Here is a 14,880-nt window from a genome sequence, read left to right as displayed (position 1 = left end):
TGAGGAAGAAACAGTACTTCCTTAAAATACCAATTTAATTGCCTAAGCAATGTTCTGTCCAAATGAATAGCATGCTTAAAACTAATTTAAATTTAAAGTCATTTCCTCACTCTACACTTTATAAACTATACAGCCTGGTCTTACAACCCTCATACCACCAAGGATACACACCATGAACCATATTTGTGACTATAATCAATCAGTTGAAAGGCATCAATCCCTGGAGTCAGGAACCCACCTTCAGCCCATCATCCACATCCTTCACATAACCTTTTTCATACAGTTCCTGTGGAACATTTAAGATACGTTTTGAAAAATCATTTTCCTGCCAGTCCACACGAAGACCTGCAATAGACAAGTGACTTGAGAGAGTAACTATAAGAATTCATGTCAGTTTTCTGCTACATATTCTTTAAATGCTATGATATTTATCCTAAATTGAAAACAGATGTGAGAAAAAAAAAAAAGGACATAACACTGTGATCAGTCCGTGTAGGTAACAGTATGTATCCACAGCATGAGGTGGCAATTTGGGTTCTTATGCTGGAAGAAACCAGGAGAGCTAAAGGGGACCAACTTATAAAAATGCAACAACAAAAAAGCATAACAGACTTTTCACAGCAACCTGGCAATACCTTCAATCTGTGTGTTCAGGCCTGCTCTAGGGCCAGAGGTCTGAGAAATAATTCAATCTTTATGAGCCCTTAGAAATGGAAATGGCGGCTTTATTGGCCTCAGCAGAGTCATGATTTCATGCTCCCTGAATGTTCCTGTACTTAGCCACAAGGGGAACACTATAGACTCTCCATTCAAACAAGAACAAATTCAAGCTTTTATTTTAAACTATTTGACCTAGCAGGTCTGGAGAGGATATGGCAATCTCCCTGGAGAGCCAGAATAACAAGGGTTCAAATCTCCTGGCCTCAAGACAATGGTCATTCCAATTTAAAAGAGGTTTTAATGTATGTCTGCTCCCAGAGGGTGAGTACTAAAAAAAGGGAAGTTCGTTTTGTCATCAGCTGTAATAGTTTACATGACACTCTTTATGGGATTTGTCAAGAATAATTTTTTAAAAAATTTTCTTTCTTTACATGCGTGAAAGAAAGGTTAACTATTGACCTCATTTTCTGCATCAAGGGCAACTGAGGTTGAATGGTATTTTGCAAAGCAAATCATCCATAGATTATGGGCTGACATCAGAAAAGAACTGATAAGTAAACATTGAGTAAGAGAGCTTTAGGTTTTTCCTGGGGACCCAGGCCACCGCCCACATGGTCCAAAAGTATAATTACACTTAAGAAGCCAGCCTCTAAGGAAGATTCTAACCTACCCTGAATAGATTTGAACCCCCAGAACATGTGTTTCCCATAGTTTCTTCAAATTAAGTCTCAAGATCATTCTAGACCAATTTATCATCTGTGCACCTCGTCTAAGTTTAAATTTCTAAGACATGACAGATGAATTAAGCTAGGCGGTATCAAGATATTTCTTATCAAGAACCCCAATATACTTTAAACAAACTAAGCCCCCTGCTATTGTCCCAAATAATCTACTAAGCTTTTCTGCACTTCAAAAATGCAACCAAGAAACAATTTCTTACCACTGCCACTCCAGGGAAGAGTTGGGATACCTGCAGTTTGAGCCACTATGGAAGATGCAATCTTATCCCCCAAAGCCCACATGGCCTGGCTTGGAGGACCTAAAAACAAAACAAAAAAATGTAACATTTTTGACTCATTTTTATAGCACATGTATTTTGCCCAGTATTTTAATTATTTTTGTATTTGTCTTGTCCCTATCCCCATTACATGTCATGGAGATCATAAATTTGATTATGCTATGTTTTTGACTCATGTTTGTACCCTCTAGAGAATTTAATATAAGTAAGCTTTTTGCACACAGTGAGAGCTCAATATACACAAATATATGCTGGATTAAATTCCTAATAAACCAAATTTATCATCTTTTATGATTCATCTTTACTGATTAACAAAAAAACAAAAAAAAAAGAAAGAAAAGAAAAAATATTAACCTATATCCTAAAATAAAGATGGTAAAGTTTTGGGGTTCAAATCTGATACATTATAGTATCTTTGGTCTTAGGTGAACCCAAAGTAGAGATCTATCTGCAATAATGTTTACAAAGCATATTCAGTATTATGAAAATTCTCTTGAGAGAAACTATTTGAGCCATAAAACCTCTCCTGGAAGAAAATGCTTCTTATCCATAGGAATATAGTCTATATTCTTAAATGAAAAGGTGTTGATTCATATTTAAGGGCACACATTCTTCACTATTCAAAAATGAGTCCTTCCCTTCACATGTTTTTCTAAGGTTAGTGGGAACTTTTTAAAAATGTGCTTTGGAAAGCACAGTCTTTTTCATACCTCAAGGAAAAGAACTCAGGGACAGAAAACACAAACGGGATGAAATGAGCCAAGCAGGGTGTAAAAACTAAAGAATGGGGAATAAAGAAATAAAAAGGGTTATTCTTAACATCACTGATTGAATAAAAAACAAAAGGGCTGAGTACATGTCAAACAGAAGAAAATAAGAGTAAAATATGGACAAAATTAATAAAAGGAAACAGGAAGACAGGAACAGTAGTACATCACAAAGGGTTACCCATGAAGGCGATGCCATTTTTTAAGAGAAGCTCCGGGAGCTTGGGGTTCTCAGAAGCATGACCCCAGCCAGCCCATACTGCCTACAAGAAAAGACAACATGATTCATTCTTAAAATTCATACCAAACAAACAAAGAACAATAACAACAAAAACCACAAACTACATTATTCTCTATTAAGACTAGCTCTATTGCAAAAACTACAATAGCTTTATAGCAGACTTATGCTTAATTCAGGTTCTATGCTTGATTGTTGGCAAACTTTTTACACAACAACAATAAGCAGTCCATTGTAACAAAACCTCTGAAGAGGTAAAAAACAAGTTAAAATTGATATTACAATCCAATTAGTCTTGTTGGTCTTTAGGAAACTCAATTCATAGCCTTTCAGCTAGGCTCTATAGAACCTTTTCTAAAAATAATGACCAATTTCAAATATTCAATTACCTTGGCCACCCCAATTCCATCTTTGTTCCATATAAGCCTAGATTTTTTTCCTCAATGGGCATTCAGGTATTTACCCTAAATTTCCTAACACAACATGATAAGGTAGAAACAATCTTCTTCTAAAACACCATCATAATCTAGGCTGAGCATAATGCATAGGATATTCTTAGCTAACTTGTACTTACTTGGGATGACTTGAAGGTGAGATGTATAGAATAACAAAGTCTCTGAAAGACCCTTGCAAACTTTCTATTTGTATTATATTTATTTTTAAACATTCCCTTCTTTCCATCTCTCCTTGTCTGTTTTAGTTATTCCATATCAAAGTACATAAGAATTTTCAAAAAAGATGCTTTATATAAAAGTTCCTCAACGCATACTGTCCATCTACAACTACCAAAAAAAAAAAAGTTCTTTGTATAAAAAAATTCTTTAAAAGTTCAAATGAGCTGAGATGGTAGCTCAGTGGTATAGAGCTTGCCTCGCATGGCTGAGGCACTAGGTTTGATCCTTAACACCATGTAAAAAATAAATAAAATAATAAAAGGTATTGTATCATCTACACCTAAAAAATTTTTTTTTAATTTTTTTCTTATAAAAGTGCCACACATTGGTAGTACATGCCTATAACCCCAGTGACTTGGGAGGCTGAAGCAGGAGAATTGCAAGTTTGAGCCCAGTCTCAGTAACTTAGTGAGGTCCTACACAACTTAGCAAGACCCCATCTCAAAAAATAAAAAGGGCTGGGGATGTAGCTCAATGATTTAAGTACCCCTGGGTTCAATCCCTGGTATATATGTAAAAAAAAGTTCTTAAAAAAGTTTTTTATTATAAAAGAAATTTGCTTTTAAAAGACTCTCTTACTTGTACCGGGATCCTTTTGGCAATATCAAGAATTAATTCCACATTTGCATAGTTGTTGTTGTTTGGTCCTCCAGGCACTGGTACATAGTGATCCGCCATCTTAATGTATTCTGAAAATGTAAACAAATAAATACAAAATACATAATTTGTTTTAAAAAAATGTAATGGTATAGCAAAACTGTGTAAAGGACAGGGACTATCATAAGTAACCATAGAACAAACAGCATTAATGGGACAATTTAATTGGAGGCTCTGAGTTTGTCATACACTTAGGAATCTCTCATACTCAAAACAGCAGTTCTTGGGGCTGGGGATGTGGCTCAAGCGGTAGCGCGCTCGCCTGGCACGCGTACGGCCCGGGTTCAATCCTCAGCACCACATACAAACAAAGATGTTGTGTCAACTGAAAACTAAAAAAATAAATGTTAAAAAAATTCTCTCTCTCTCTCTCTCTCTAAAAAAAAAAAAAAAAAAAAAACAAACAAACAGCAGTTCTCAAACATTTCACTTTAGAGGGTTTTTGTAAGCTCTGTATCAAGGTTGAATCGGTCAGTGTCCCATGTAAAATTACTCTATTCTAAGAAATAGTTCTAGTCCTTCAACTTGCATGGTACCACAAGAAAGTCCTTCCCCTAGTGTAGTACTTACTGTACAGAATGGGAAGAGAATAGAACTTGAAAGGTTTGCTAATCAACTAAACAGGGAAAGTTAGTTAGAGGAATCTGATTAGTGCCTGAAAATGGTTTATCTGGAATTTGGAGGCAGTGAGTATTTGAAAGAAATTTTTCTTTAGTTTTGTTCCCTAACATCTCTCTATTCCGATACTGGCAAAAAAACTATAGCAGAGCAACTACCATTTCCAGGAACAATATTAAGCCCTTTATATACAAATTCTCTCAGCAATCCTATATGTAAGTATTTTTAGCACCCCACCTTACAGGAAATTCTGGCTCGGAATTGTTAAGTAATTGTTTAAAGTTCATCTTTACCATATTTATTAACATTCCTTATATCTTGTTCTTAACATTAAAATAATTTAATTTCTTCTATAAAAATTCAACTAAAAACAACATTCCACTAAAATTAAGATATAGGGTCTTATAGATTGCATAAAATTAAAATAAGTTCATTCTTTTTTCATTATAGAAAAAGAAGCAGGAAATTTACTTAAAAATTTAGATAATGTCAGGATATAATAACATATTTTTAAAAATCAAAACCACCCTTTATCTCATCTCAGAAACAACCAGTTCATATTCTGTTATACATGTACACAGTTAGCCAATTTAACAATATGTTGTGATATCAATCCACATAATGACATAGAGATATATGTAATTATATGTGTACATATATTGAATATTTAATATTTTAATGATTAATATTTGAACAGTCCATCATTCATTTACATACTAAATTATTGATAAAATATAGGTTATTAGAAATTTGAAAAAATGTTAAAATAATGTATATCCTTATACTGCTATCTAGTTGTGCCCTCAGGATATTTCCTAGAAGTAAAACTATTAAGTCAAAGGTTATTCACATTTTTCGATTTTTGCTAGTAATATGGGTGCCAATTTGCCCCACCTATATTATGAAAAATCTTTTTAATTTTAGCAGTTTAAAAAAAAAAAAAAACACCTCTACATACCACTGTTTTGATTTGCTTTATTTGGTTACCACTGATTCCGAATCTCTCTTTTTTACATGTTTGTTGCTTTTTCCTTAATCTTCCTTTTTTTTTTTTTTTTTTTTTTAAACATGGTTTTGCTATGTTGCCTAGGCTGGCCCTGAATTCCTGGGCTCAAGTAATCCTCATACCTCTGCATCCCAAGTAGCTGGGACTATAAGCACACACTACTGCACCTGGCTTATTTTTTCTTTTATGGACTACCTGTTCATGTTTTTTGCTCATTTTCTATTGAAAAGTAACTTTTTCTTACATTGTTGCCAATGTTTTTCCAGATTATAATTTGTCTTCAATTTTTTCTTAATTTGCTAAATACTAAATAAGGTAGACAAATCTATCCAACTTTTCCACTATTTTTTAGTCTTTTCTGTACTTCAAGAGTCCTAGATAGAGAAAAACATTGCTGACCTATATCCTTTACACAAATACACACAATCTGCAAAGGTATTGTTGCTGCCAACTAACAAAAGTTCAGAGTTCTACACCAATAAACTTCTTACTGTCTTACACTAAGGAAAAAAAGGTTATGGAGATAGAAAAAGAAAGCTCATACTAATTATATAACCTGTATCTCTCTATCGTCTACTCATCCCCACAACTACAATCACAGGTGTTATCCTAGAATATATTCACAAATAATTAAAAACTATCCCCCAAAGAGACCATAGTGGGCACTCCATATCTGCAGGTTCTGCATCTGTGGATCCACAATAGGCTGCAGATAAAACATTTTGGAGGGCTGGGAATGTAGCTCAGTGGTAGAGTATCCTTGGGCTCAATTCTAGTACCGAAAAGAAAATAAAAACATTTTGGCGAAAAAGAAAAATTGCATCTGTACTGAAAAGTAGAAACTTTGTTCCCTATCATTAATTCCTAAATGATATTAATATAACAACTATTTACGTAGTATTTACACTGTATTAGGTGTTATTGGTAATCTAGATATAGGGGAGGATGTGGTTAGGTCATAAGCAAATATTATTTTATATGAGGGACTTCAGTATCTGAAGTCTTTGGAATTAGCAGAGGGATGTGGCACCAATCCCTTACATACCTGAGGGATGACTAAACTCAATTCCTTACTATGGTTTTCATTAATCATTCATCTTTCTATCTTTTCCAGTAATTATCATGAAATTAAACTATGCAAATGGGTTAAGTATTACCATCCTTAACCTGTGAATTTTGCCTGTTCCCATCCAGTCTCAGAGGATGAAGTCCTCTCTTCTATCTATAGTTCCCTTTTACAATTTTTTAAATCATAAAAGTAATTTGTATCTTAAACTGGATTATAGCAACGACTGCACAATGGTATAAATATGTTAAAACTCACATACCTAATAACACTAACTTATACTCATTGAAGCTGTTAAACAATGATTAACATAATAGAAAGGTCAGGGGGAAAAGGAAAAAATCACCCATAATACTAACTCCTTCTTTAATACCAGTCCTTTCTAGCATTTTGTTTTTAAATAACCTTTTAAAAGTATAAAAAGAATACACTCCATGTTACAATGTTGGAAAAAGCAAAAAAAATAAAGAAATAAAAACTTCAAAATTCTACCTTTAGAGAAAAAGACTATTATTGCTTTGGTATATATTGTTATACCCTTTTTCTATGACTATATACAATGTATTTTTTCCTATTATATCATGCTATCAATTTCCTTTTACAGGAAACATTTTCCTTAGCAAACATGGTAGACAGATACTAAGGAGTTATCATGATCTCAACCCCCCGGATTTTTGCTTATGTACCTCTTCCCCTTGGGCACAGAAAGAATCTATGACTTGCTTCTGGGCAAGAATATATGGATTCAGGTGATGAGTTATCACTTCCATGAGAACATTACATAAGAATATAACCCATCTTACTAGGAGATCCTCTCCCTTGCTGACTTTGAGGAAGTGAGAAGTCATTCTGGGATGGTCTATGTGACAGGGAGCCAAGAATGGACTATAGTCAACAATCAGACATTCAAGCCCTCAGCATGACAGCTAACAAAAGAACTGAATGTTGACAACAACCACGTGAGGAGGAAGCTACATTCATTCCAAATTCGGCCTCAGATGAGACCTTAACCCCAGATGACAACCGACTAAAATCTTGTGAGTACTTGAAACAGCCCTCTGAAATGTTTTATCTGCATCCTATTGGATCCACAGATGCAGACTCATACTCGGACTTATACAAACTATGAGATACTAAATGTCAATTGTTTTCAGCTGCTAAATTTGTGATATTACTATTATATAATAATAATATAGCAATTTTTTAATTTTATTTTGGGGGGTACTGGGGATTGAACTCAAGGAAACTCAACCACTGAGCCACATTTCCAGCCCTATTTTGTATTTTATTTAGAGACAGGGTCTCACTGAGTTGCTTGGCACTTTACTATTGCTGAGGCTAGCTTTGAATCCACAATTCTGTTTCAGCCTTGAGAGTCGCTGGGATTACAGGCATGCGCCACTATGATATAGCAATTTATCCAAATAGTCTTATACTAATAAATGTCATTCAAAAAATTTTGGGGTTTTAAAAAAAAATAAATGACTGCAGAATGCATTACAATTCTTATTACACTTATACAGCACAATTTTTCATATCTCTGGCTGTATATAAAGTATGTTGACACCAATTTGTGTCTTCATACATGTACTTTGGATAATGATGTCTATCCACATTCCACCATCCTTGCTAATCCCCTGCCCCCTCCCTATCCCTCCCACCCCTCTGCCCTATCTAGTATTCATCTATTCCTCCCATGCTCCCCCTCCCTACCCCACTATGAGTCAGCCTCCTTATATCAGAGAAAACATTCGGCATTTGATTTTTTGGGATTGGCTAACTTCACTTAATGTTTTTTAATGACTACATGGTATTTCACAGAATTGGGATGGAAAATTTTAATTAACTAATTGGTTTAATACCTTTAACTAATTTGCTAATATTTAACAATTAATTCAGTTTCTCACTATTTAAAATAACGAGCAATGAATATATGATATCCTTGTACAAATGTATTTGCCCTCACTACTGATTTCTTCCCCCTGAGAATACTAGTAGAATTTGTTGATCAAAAGAAATGCATATAATTGTCCACTTGTGCCCTTGATCCTTTCCCATTCCTTTTCTTAGAGGTCTGTAATGTACTTCAGGTCTCTCATACTTTAATTCTCTTCTCAGAATGAAAATATCCCCAAATTTCTTTCATTCTGAAAATTTTTAAAAAACCTCACTTTACCCTGAATTTTGTTTTAGTTACTGCCTTTTCTTTTGCTCCCTCATACAAAATTCTTTAAAAAAATAAAAATAGTCCATACCAATTATCTCCATATTACTTCTGACATTCCTTAACATCCTATATTAGTCTGCATACTCTTATATTATTACTCTGAAATTATTCTTGCAAAAGTAATTAATAATTTATTAATTGCTGCATGGTTTCTGGTCCTAATTTTGGACTGTTGACACATTTAATACTTCCATATGGAAATTTCTTTTCTCTGTGTTTCTCTGTTTCTTTTCCAATATCTTTGATCATTTCTCAGCTTTATTTATAAGCCTATTTACCTTAGTTTATCCCTAATTTTTAGTCTTCCATAAATTCTCATTCTTTGCCCTCTTTATCTCTTCTTTTGGAAAGTATTGTTAACTATGCCACATATTTGCCAATAATAAACACATCTTAACCTTTAGCTCTCATTGTTTCTTAATTCTAGGATATAGCCAACTTTTTATAGGATTAATAGAATTTTGCCAAAGCCACAGGTACTCCACACTAAATACATATCACCATACACACACACACACACACACACACACACACACACACAAATGCTCTTCTAGCTATATAATGTATTTTAGTTGGTGGTATGAGCATCTGCCTAGTCAACTAAATTACAAACCCAATGATCAACAATGACTTTTTGCTGGGGATGTGGCTCAAGCGGTAGCGCGCTCGCCCGGCATGCGTGCCGCCCAGGTTCGATCCTCAGAACCACATACAAACAAAGATGTTGTGTCCGCCGAAAACTAAAAAATAAATATTAAAAATTTCGGGGCTGGGGATGTGGCTCAAGTGGTAGCTCATTCGCCTGGCATCGTGCGGCCCAGGTTCGATCCTCAGTACCACATACAAAAACAAAGATGTTGTATCTGCCGAAAACTAAAAAATAAATATTAAAAAAATTCTCTCTCTCTCTTTAAAAAAAACAAAAAAACAATGACTTTTCCTTTATTATTATCTTCCTCAAATAGATCTTTAAAGATGCTAATGGAATTATCCAAATTTTTAAAAGAACGTTTTAGAGGTACATACTGAAATAACATGATATCTAGAATTTGCTTCAAAATAATTGGGAAAATGGGCTGGGGTTTGGCTCAGTGGTGAAGCGCTTGCCTTGTGCCTGCAAGGTACTGGGTTTGATCCTCAGCACCACATAAAAATAAATAAAATAAAGGTATTGTGTCCATCTACAACTAAAACAAAAAAAACCCCATATTTTTAAAAAATAATTGGGTAAATGAGTAGCAGGGGTGAGAATATAGATGAAACTAGAGCAGTCATGACTTGACTTTACTCTAAAATTCTCTAGAATTAAATATAATTCATAAGGGAAATAGTATTTCCTTTCAATTTTCCTTCATATTGGAAAATAAGTATAAGAGAAGGGATTCATTATATTCTTCTACTTTGGTATAGTTAAAGACAAAACAAAACAAAAAAAGCTTGGGCAAAGAGTGTAGCTCAGTGGTGAAGCACTTTCCTAACTGGCCTAGCATGAACAAATTTCCAGTACTGCCAAAAAAAAAAATTTTTTTTAAATGCAAATCCTTTAGGTCCAACACACACTCACACTATACACAATCACATTACACATACCTTCCAAAAAAAGAGAAAGTCTGACCTCTGAGGATAGGAAACAAGGCTCTCCTTGTTACTATTTTATTACTATTTTAATTAAATTACTATATTTTATTTTTTACTTTAATAAGCTACCTATAATTTTTCAAAAGGTCGCTTGTGTTGACCCTTATGCATTTGCAGATGCTGTTTTTTCTGCCTGGCATACCCTTCACACTCCCCTAACTGCTTTATTGACTTTTTAAATTATTTATTCTTGGCTAGGCATAATCGCTTCCAGAAAGTTTCGTATTGCTAGTTGTGGTAGAACACGCCTGTAATCCCAGTGGCTGATGCGTTCAAAGCCAGCCTCAGCAGTTTAGCTAGCCCCTAAGCAACTCAGCAAGACTTTGTCTCTAAATAAAACATAAAAGGGGCTGAAGACATGGCTCAGAGGTTCAATCCCTAGTGCCAAAAAAAAAAGAGAGAGAGAGAGAAAGAAAACTTTCTGTTTACCCTGCCCCCAAGTGTTAAATGTCTCATTTCTGTGTTCTCATAGTACCCTCTGTATGTTTCCACTGTAGTGCTTACTTCATTGTGTTGAAGTTATTTGTTTCCTAGAACAAGACCACATCTTATTCAAATATGGGTCTGGTCTCCATGTTCATGAGTGAATGAATAAATGAATTAATAGGAGTAGCAGGTAAAATGGATGGGGAAAAGAAACCATGTAAGGTAATTTACATTTTGCTATAGATGATCTCATCCTTAAAACTCCTCAAGGAAAAATAAATTAAGATCTTTCTTTTATAGGCACAAAAATTATAGTTCAGATATATTAAAAGGTACATCCAAAAGGTTTTACATAATAATACATGCTTTCCAATACATTAGTGACTTCACTGTTTATAGATGCCATAATAACCTTTAATCCTTAGAAATAGTCAGTCTTAATATCATTACCTCAAGATGGAAACAACATATAGAGACCCAAATGGGTTTAAAAGAAAAGCTCTTTAAAGAACTAAAATTATCTGTAGATACTCTATCTTAAGAGATTATTTACACCTTAGTGATACAAATATGAAGGAGAAAGACCAGCCACACCTCAGTTATACCAATAGACTTTACCTACAGCTCTCAGAGGACCATCTAAGAAGACAGAGTATACAAAAGCATTTACATAGTGAAAACCATTTGGATCCCAGGACCTCTCTCTTTCACAAGGACAAGAAAAAAGGAACTTTACTCTAAAATTCTCTGGAATTCAATATAATTCATAAGGGAAATAGCATTTCCTTCCAAACTTTTCTACTTACACATACTAAAGAATGTGCCACAGAAAATATTTAATACTGAAAAAGATATATACCTGAAAGCCTGAATCAATTCCTGTGCTAAATGTTTACTATTTACCTTAGAATATAGGAATGTGTGCTATGGTTAATTATAGTATAATTTTCTCTCCCTTTGCTCCCCTGCCCCCAACTGTGACTCCAATTTCCTTTATCCTTCTGTGTTAGCCTATAATCACTCTTATATGGCTATTATTGACACTTTTTAAAGAGAAATTCTTTAAATAGGATTTTACTGGAACTCCTAAATATGGGGATACTCCTAAACTAGCATTTTCCTACTGAAAGGCTGGGCTATTCAATGTTTGAGGGTGATACTTTTGTAAATCTAATGACTCACCTGCATTGGCTTTAAGGTCTTCAGGTGTGACCATGACAACAAATCGAATTGCACGCTCATTTCGAAACATTTCATAAGACCACCGGCGAATGGATCGCATGCATTTCACTGCTGCAATGCCATTATTAGCAATAAGAACCTAGGAGAGAGGAGAATGGGATTTGGAAGAAAATACAGAAAAGAAAGGGAATGACAGAGGAATAAAGATGGGAAATTTTTATCTGGGGAAAAAAAATCAGAATTTCAACCAGAAATTCTTGAAATTCTTGCTAGTCTAGACTATTAGGAACCAGAACCCACGTGATCAAGCAATATTTTTAAATGTTTGCTAAGCAAATATATCAATGTGTGAAGGTAGAATTTACTGCACTTTAACTTTTCTTGGAGAAAAAGCAAAGTCATGATTACTCATACACTGTTTGTGAATCATTCTCCCATACCTATTACTAGGCAATAGAGGAAAACAAACTTCAGAGAAATGATGCATTATCAAATAAGAAATGGGAGAAGACAAAACTGTGCAGTGTCGTGCACTATTCCCTGTTATAATAAAACAGGACACAGAGCCCTGAAAATGTATAAAAATCCTAACATCAATTGCTTCTCTCCAAAATGCTGAATCCCAATTCCTTAGAATTGTAGAGACTGTGTCAGAAAGAATGGTCACAATCAAATGATCTTGACACTTTTCTGTAAATAAAACATTCATCTCCTTACCTGTGTTGCAATCATGCCCCTAAGGATAATATAGGCTAATAGATACATAATCCATGCTTATTGAAATAGAAGGACACAGCTGAAGCTATACTTCTAGGAGTACACATACAAGGTTCCTATCCTGTAATCTTTTAATCACTATAAACTATTTCAACTAAGCCATTCATCTCTGACATGGCTGGGACAGTGACATAGGCTGGGTACAGTGAGGCACTTGCCTATAATCCCAGCTGCTTGGGAAACTACGATAGATGTATTGCAAGTTTGAGGCCAGCCTAGGCAAATTAGCATGAGGCAATAACTCAAAATAAAGTAAAAAGGGTTGGAGATGTAACTCAGGGTGGAGCACTTGTCTAGCATGCACAGGGCACTGGTTTTAATCTCTTGTAGCACCCCTCCCCCCCAAAAAAGTGACACAGAATTACTCACAACATTTCAAAATACCTGAAATCTCTTCAAATATTTCATATGACATATCTCCTCTAAACATCTCAAATACTTGGTGGAAGCCAAGTCACAGTTTATTAAATTGTTTAAGTCTTCTGTTCTGAAACTCTCTCCATATCCAACACTGCTGCATTCCATAACTTAATAAATTCCTCATACCCTGTCATATCAGTACAGACTCATCCTGCAAAACTGTAAGACCTTTCAAAAATAACTTTTTAAATATATTTTTTAGTTGTAGATGGACATAATACTTTATTTATTTATTTTTCTGTGGTGCTGAGGATGGAACACGTGTTAGGCAAGCAATCTACCACTGAACTATAGCCGCAGCCCCTCAAAATAACCTTATGAACACTGTCATCTCCTCAATTAGTTGTGATTAAATTATCAGTGGTAAATACATATTACAGAAAATAGTGAAATTACACAATGACGCCAGGCAGGGCAATTCCACAAAAGTGGTAAAGTCCCTGAAAAATATAACTATCAATTTTGATTCTAGGCATTAATTGCATTTACTCCCCCCACCTCTATGCTGAAGATGGTCGACCTAGGGCTTTACACAAGTTAGGCAAGCATAACCCCAGCCCCTCATGTACCTTTTTTTTGCTACTGGGGATTCAGCCCAGGGGCACTTTACAACTGAGCTACATCCCTACCCCTTTTTAAATTTTGAGACAGGGTCTTGCTAAGTTGTTGAGGCTGGCCTTGAACTTGTGATCCTCAGCCTCTTGAGTCACTGGTATTACAGACAGATGTCACCACGCACAGCCCTCATGTACTTTGACAAAAAGAATTTAGCAAGTTATAACTTACCTTCTCAATCACTTTATTCCCCCCAAAACGAGTAACAAATTCTGCAGGAGAAGCCACAGTGAAATCTCGCTGTGAGTCTACTTTCTTTCGGTCTCGACATTGTTTTACTAGGTGCAAGCCAGACATGCTAGACCTATAAAAATGAGAAACCATCAGAGTGCATAGATGAGATTTCTTCACACTATCCATATCCTCTGGAAACCCACTTTTCACTACCATACTCATAACAACTATATCTATGTGGAGTCTATACTGGCAGACCACATACTTTAAATCATTAAATAGAAAAGAAAATCTTTCCTTGGGAAATTTTAGGGGGAAAAAAAAGTGGTCCTGAATAACAAAAAACAATATCAGATTTACCAACAGATGCCATCATAAAAAGGTAGGGAAAGAATAGAATGAAAAGAAATAGTATAAATAGTAGACTAACATAAAAAACAGTGAAGCTGTTTCTGAATCATGACTCTGCCATGAAGATGACTTTCACCTCTACATCTCTAGCTTCCATCTTTCTTATGAGCTATAACTACATTTTAAACTGTCCACTAAATGTTTGATCTGGGTAATCCACAGGCATCTCAAAATCAACAATTCCAAAACCAGATTCTCTTTTTTTGGGGGGAAGGGTATCAAAGATTAAACCCAGGGGTACTCAACCATTGAGCAAGATCCTCAGCTCATTATGTACTTTATTTAAAGACAGAGTCTCGTCGAGTT

At 34.9% G+C, this 14,880-nt stretch overlaps 1 protein-coding gene across 5 annotated transcripts in view; it reads right to left on the bottom strand.

The window, feature by feature from the left end:
- Acaca (acetyl-CoA carboxylase alpha) overlaps positions 1 to 14,880 on the bottom strand; it is a 226,922-nt gene that overhangs the window by 171,440 nt on the left and 40,602 nt on the right. For all 5 annotated transcript variants that reach the window (XM_077801005.1, XM_026398068.2, XM_026398066.2 and 2 more), the window contains 6 exons: positions 14,161 to 14,293; positions 12,178 to 12,316; positions 3,937 to 4,046; positions 2,627 to 2,708; positions 1,601 to 1,699; positions 239 to 345 (listed from right to left, as the gene is read on the bottom strand). In XM_077801005.1, the coding sequence (XP_077657131.1) occupies positions 239 to 345; positions 1,601 to 1,699; positions 2,627 to 2,708; positions 3,937 to 4,046; positions 12,178 to 12,316; positions 14,161 to 14,293 (670 nt within the window). The remainder of the gene's footprint in view (positions 1 to 238; positions 346 to 1,600; positions 1,700 to 2,626; positions 2,709 to 3,936; positions 4,047 to 12,177; positions 12,317 to 14,160; positions 14,294 to 14,880) is intronic.

Source organism: Urocitellus parryii, chromosome 7 (assembly GCF_045843805.1).
Source record: "Urocitellus parryii isolate mUroPar1 chromosome 7, mUroPar1.hap1, whole genome shotgun sequence".
NCBI lineage: Eukaryota > Metazoa > Chordata > Mammalia > Rodentia > Sciuridae > Urocitellus > Urocitellus parryii.
The sequence above is the reverse complement of the archived record's forward strand: the minus strand, read 5'-3'. Positions and strand labels throughout refer to the sequence as shown.